General features: G+C 35.6%; 1 protein-coding gene across 1 annotated transcript; it reads right to left on the bottom strand.

Annotated features, from left to right (window-relative positions):
- Positions 1-549, bottom strand: LOC110897860 (histone H3.2). The gene has a single exon (XM_022144590.2). It carries the CDS (start codon positions 504-506, stop codon positions 96-98), a length of 411 nt encoding a protein of 136 aa, XP_022000282.1. The 5' UTR covers positions 507-549; the 3' UTR covers positions 1-95.
- Between the last annotated feature and the right edge of the window lie 5,451 nt (positions 550-6,000).

The raw sequence follows: 6,000 nt of genomic DNA, 5'->3' as shown, positions 1-6,000 counted from the left end.
AACAGCAACACGCAAGCACCAAATTAACATTTTTCATACAATGTAACACAATAATTTCAAAACATTAAAACCAAACCAACACAAGAAAAAACAAGCTAAGCCCTCTCACCCCTAATCCTCCTAGCAAGCTGCATATCCTTGGGCATAATGGTAACCCTCTTGGCGTGAATCGCACACAGATTGGTGTCCTCAAACAAACCAACAAGGTAAGCCTCAGAAGCTTCTTGAAGAGCAGCAACAGCTGAGCTCTGGAACCTCAAATCAGTTTTGAAATCCTGAGCAATCTCTCTCACGAGCCTCTGAAACGGCAACTTCCTGATCAAGAGTTCAGTGCTCTTCTGGTACTTCCTGATCTCCCTCAACGCCACAGTTCCCGGCCTGAATCTGTGTGGTTTTTTCACTCCTCCGGTCGCCGGAGCTGACTTTCTGGCGGCCTTTGTCGCCAGTTGCTTACGTGGAGCCTTTCCTCCGGTTGATTTTCTGGCGGTTTGTTTTGTACGGGCCATTTTGAGAGATGAAGAATATTGAAAGATTGTTGAGATGTGTTGTGGGGTTCCGTTAGAGGGTTTATATAAGTTGGAGAAATTGGCGGTAAAAGTTTGAAATTTTGAGATTTTGGTGTGCAGGATGGCGATCCGTGTGCTGTGTGAAATCTGGGCCGTTGGATTGGTGATTATTTGACCATCTTTGAGATTGATATTTGATACATCTTTTTTAATTCTAGAGTTAATTGTGATTTTTAATCCGTGTGATTTGAGTCATTTTGTTAGTTAGTCTAAAAGTTTTATTTTTCACCTGTGGGTCTAAAAAGATTTCATCATTGCCATTTTAGTTTACTGGGTTAATTTTATCCATTATTTATGTTAATTAGAAGGCCAATTCAACCATATAAAAAGACTGAATTTCTCTTCTCGTTAACATAAATAATGGATGAAGTTAACTTAGTGGGCTAAAATGGCTACGGTGAAACCTTTTTCGACACATAGGCAAAAAATAAAATCTTTAAACTAAACTGCCAAAATGACCCAAACAACAGGGACTAAAATGGCATTTAACTCTTAATTCTATTTTAATTAAAAATAAGAAATAAAAATGATGATCGATACGTCTTGTTTGGTTTATCAAAGGCGTACAAGTGCTAAAACGGTATGAATAGCACTAGATTATGAGTTTGTTTGGCATGGAGCTTTTAGGAGCTTCTAGCTTTAAGCTTTTAAGAAAAAACTCCTATTTAATAAAAAGTCTTGTTTGGTTAAAGGAGCTTTAAGCTTTTAGGTTAGGAGCTTGAAGCTTTTGGTTGAACGCTACTACTAGTAGCGTTTAGAATGAGCTACAAGCTTTTAGAGAAAAATGACTATTTTAACCTCTCAAAATAAGAAACTTTTTAATGCACCAACTTTCTAAATTTTTAGTTATGTCCATTTTGGTAATTTTATACATTTTATTAAAAGTTCCAGCTACTCTACCAAACACCAAATATATCTAAAAAGTTACAGCTATTAGCTACCAGCTACAACTACCAGCTTCCAGTCACCAGCTACCAGCTTCCAGCTTTCAGCTACCAGCTTTCAGCTACCAGCTACCAGCTACTTTTGCCAAACATACCCTATATATGTTTATTAGTCAAGATTTAGTTTAACAAGGTGTTTGCTTTGTAAGTTTCAAGATTAAAAGAATGAAAATAAAAGTGATTTTTTGTGTTTGTTTTTCAAAGGGTTGGGTTCTTCGAAAGTGATTTGACCATTTGGGTGTCCTCCATAACTTGGCTTCAATACCTAATCATCATCATCAAATTACTAATATCTTAAAATTTATATAAATTATAGCAATGCAACATGATCTGTTATATAAACTTAAAATTGATTTACTTTTCAATATGATGTAAATTTGCATCTAATATCTTTTCTCTTAATTCTTAGAAATATTTAATTATGAAAATATCCAATTACTAATTCAAATTTACAGCAACATTATCTAATATCTTCTACTAATTCTTAGAAATATTTAATTCAACATTATCTAATATCTTCTACTAATTGTTAGTAATATTTAATCTATTATAAAAATATACAAATTACCAATTCAAATTTCATGTAGGATTATCTTTTTATAATCTTTAAAAATCTTCTATTCGAAATGCAAGTTTTGTTGCAAAATACAAATTACCAATTCAAATTTCATGCACGATTATCTTTTTTCTAATTTTTAAAAATCTTCTATTCAAATTGCAAATTTGGTTGCAAAAATTCAAATTAATAAATATTATTATAAATATAAATTACTCATTATCTTTTTCAAGTTTTGCAAGCCCTGTTGCCAGTGGCGGAACCACAGGAGGGTCAGGGGGGTCCATTGACCCTCCGGCCGGCGAAATCTCTAGTGTATAGGGTATATGAAGTGGTCGATTTTTTAAAGCTTAAACCCTCAAAGTCGTCGTTTTTTTAGAGCTTGCCCCTTTCCAAGTCATTTAAATGAAGTAGAAAAGTGAAGACAGGATGTTCAGATAATATTTCCGGCTGCCGGAGATGAAGATGCAAGGAGCTATAGTGCAGGTAACAAATGGTTGCTTTTTAGAAGAGGAAAGAAGAAGTACGGAAGTAAAATGCATTTTTTTAATTGTTTTAGGCTATTTTAAAAGTTTGGCCCCACCAGGTAATTAGGTAATTGATTTAAGTAATATCTTCTACTTTTATATTTTATTACTTGTTTTTACTTTTTACCGGAGATTAAATGTGTGACAACTCATTCCTAAACACTGTGCAAGATGCCAGACATAATATAAGATTTGAGTTTTCATTTAGATTCTACTTATTAGTTTATTTTATTCATTTTGAAGTAAAAGTATCTGGATCTCTTATTATTGTTTTTTTACCATTTTATGTGTTTATTATTTGTTATCATTTCATTTTGTTTAAGTTTTATTATTTAACTTGATTTTTGGTTATACGTAAATATATATGAGTAGTTATTGTTTGGCTTTCTTTTTATTAATTTGTTTGATTCAATTTGAAAACATGCTTTTTTTATTATTTTATTTGATTGTTATTTGTCTATCTAAAGTTTAGTACTTGATTTGATTTTTTGTTAAATATATGTAATTAAAGAACATTTTTATCATGTAGAATTGTGTATTTGTAAATATATGAGGAAAAAGTATTGACTCTTTGTTAATAATAATTTAAATTCTTAAGAAAATACTACTAAAAGGGTTTTGGTTTATATCACATTGATGATTGATAAAAAGGATTACAATCGCCACCAATATATGTTAGTTCTCCTACTTGTAGTACGACATTTGGTTAAATTAACTGTTATATGCTAATGAATTTAATGAGTCATACGACCCCCCGGTTGTAAATTTCTGGTTCCGCCATTGCCTGTTGCGCCCCTGATATTGCTGCCGCTTCTACCGAGAAGTCAAGTTCTTTTTTGAGATTTCAAACATCTTTCAGTTCGTCATTGTTTGGTGAGTTTGTTGATATTATTCTTCTCAAACTCTAAGGACATGTGTAGTTATAAAGTCCTTTTGGGGGCGTTATGCGACATGTGGCATGCCACGTCAGTAAGGGGCTTTATGGGGCGTTATGCAATTTGAGGCCGTAGTCATAAAGCCCCTTTGTCATCATTACTCAATTAATTTAATTTTCATTTTTAATTAATTTATAAGTTTTATAAAATTAAAAAACATTCCATTAAATAAAAAACAATACATTAAAATAAAAAAAAGTTAAAGAAAAAAACATTACACCTAAAAAATAAATTTATTCTTCGGTTTCATTTTCGTTCTCTCCTTCTTCCTCTTCGTTTTCTCCAGCATCCAATCAAACCTACGTCTCAAAGTTCCCGTCTTCGAATTCCTCAACCTCTTCTTCCTCGGAATCTTCGTCGTGATCACTGTTGTATCGAATTGGGCGAATCGCCCAAGCATGCTCAACCAAATCCGCCTTCAACGTGTTATGTATTTCTCTAGATCGCAATAGCTGAGCATTTGCGAGTCTCTCTTCCATTGTTGCTTGGGTTCCTTCGACTAAATCTTCTGGAATATAGTTTTGGCATATCGCTCTTCCATCATCCTCAATGATCATATTATGCAAAATGATGCAAGCATACATGGTCATTCGTATTCTATCCTTATGCCACATGCGACAAGGATTTCTGAGAAAATGCCATCGTTGCTCTAGAACCCCAAAACACCTCTCGATATCCTTTCTCGAAGACTCTTGTAATTTTTTAAAATACTTTCTTTTTTCATCGAACGTTTCAGAAAACGTTTTAACAATAATCGAATACTCCGGGTAGATACCATCGCCCAAGTAGTAGCCATGCTCGTAGTCGTTCCCGTTTGCATGAAAACCGGCCTTTGGTATAGTTCCAGAAATGTAGTCCTTTATTAATGGTGAAGCCTCTAACGTATTAATATCGTTAAAACACCCGGCTACACCAAAGAAGGCCGACCAAACCCAAAGGTCGTATGACGCAACAGCTTGTAATACCAAAGTTGGCCCTTTTTGATCACCCCGTGTATGTTGACCTAGCCATGCGGTTGGACAATTATACCAACGCCATTGACGACAATCCAAGCTACCAATCATGCCGGGTATTCCATGCTTTTCTAGATGCACCTCATATATTTGTTGAAGATCGTTCCAAGTGGGATGTCTCAAATAACGTTTTCCATATAACTGGCATATTCCTAAAATATAATTTAATATATAAAAGTTTTACTAGTAAGCTACTAAAAAATAAATATATAAGAGTAAGTAAATAAATAAAAGGCAATAAAAATTACCATAGCAAAAATGTTCCAAGCAATCTCGGGTTGTTTTCTCCGCCATCTTCAAGTACTCGTCGTTGATGTCGTACGTGTTTCCGTATGATAATATGCGTAAGGCGGATGTGACCTTTTGAATTGAGGTGAAGCCTAGATATCCTCGCGCGTCCATTCTTTGCTTAAAGAAATCATACCTATTTTCCAAATCATTATTAATGCGCAAAAATAACCTTTGGCTCATCCGAAAACGTCGTCTAAAAACATTCGGTCCGTGAACCGGTGTCGCATCAAAATAGTCTTTCATCAAACGCTCGTTCGCGGCTTCACGATCTCGCAAGATATAGGTGCGTCGCAAGATGGGTTGTGGAGGGGGAGTAGGCCGAATGTGCTCAAATGCTTGTATTACAAAAGTACATGCACTCGTAACCGCTTCTTCCTCGGCCGCGTCTTCTTCGGGCGAAAAAAATTTTCGGTAAATATCGGTGAAAGAGTCTTCCGACGGGGAACCCATTTTTTTGAATAGGGTGGGAGTAGCTTCAACACTTTTTAAAAAATATATAGAGAATGAGAGAATATTTGAGTTTGATTTGTAAAAAAATGGAAGACGTTGGAATGTATTTATAGTGTGAAAATAAAAAAAAATTGATTTTTTTTTAAATATGACCGTTTGACAACGGTCAAATATTAAAAACCTTCAAAAAATAACGCCGCTAAAATCATCGCGCGGGCTCCCATTTTTTCAAGCATAGCGCCCCGCGTTTCGGTGTGGGCGGCGCCATGGCGGCGCTATGGGGTGCCATACCGCCCCACTACGTATGCTCTTAGAACACCCTTAGTGGGGCGGTATGTCACGCAAAACAAGGCCCATGGCGCCCAGCCACACCACTACGGCCGCGCTATGGGTGAGAAAATTTCAATCCTCGCGAACACCATCACGGCGTGACCCATTCTTCCCCACTCACACACATACATATATACAAAGCCCCATACATATATATATATATCCTCACCACACACTCAAGTTATATAAAGCCCCATATATATATATCCCCACTACATACTCAAGTTATATAAAGCCCCCTAAAGCCCATCTCTTACGCATTTCGTCACTTGTCGCATAACGCCCCACAAAGGGCCTTATACATATATATGTATGTATATATATGTGTGTGAGAGAAAAACAAATGGTGGAAGGGGGGTTATATAACTTGAGTGTGTAGTGGGGTTAT

The sequence above is a fragment of the Helianthus annuus genome, chromosome 13, assembly GCF_002127325.2.
Source record: "Helianthus annuus cultivar XRQ/B chromosome 13, HanXRQr2.0-SUNRISE, whole genome shotgun sequence".
NCBI lineage: Eukaryota > Viridiplantae > Streptophyta > Magnoliopsida > Asterales > Asteraceae > Helianthus > Helianthus annuus.
The sequence above is the reverse complement of the archived record's forward strand: the minus strand, read 5'-3'. Positions and strand labels throughout refer to the sequence as shown.

Coding starts and splice junctions, on each gene's coding strand:
- LOC110897860 (XM_022144590.2), bottom strand. CDS start 506: ATGGCCCGTACAAAACAAACCGCCAGAAAATCAACCGGAGGAAAGGCT.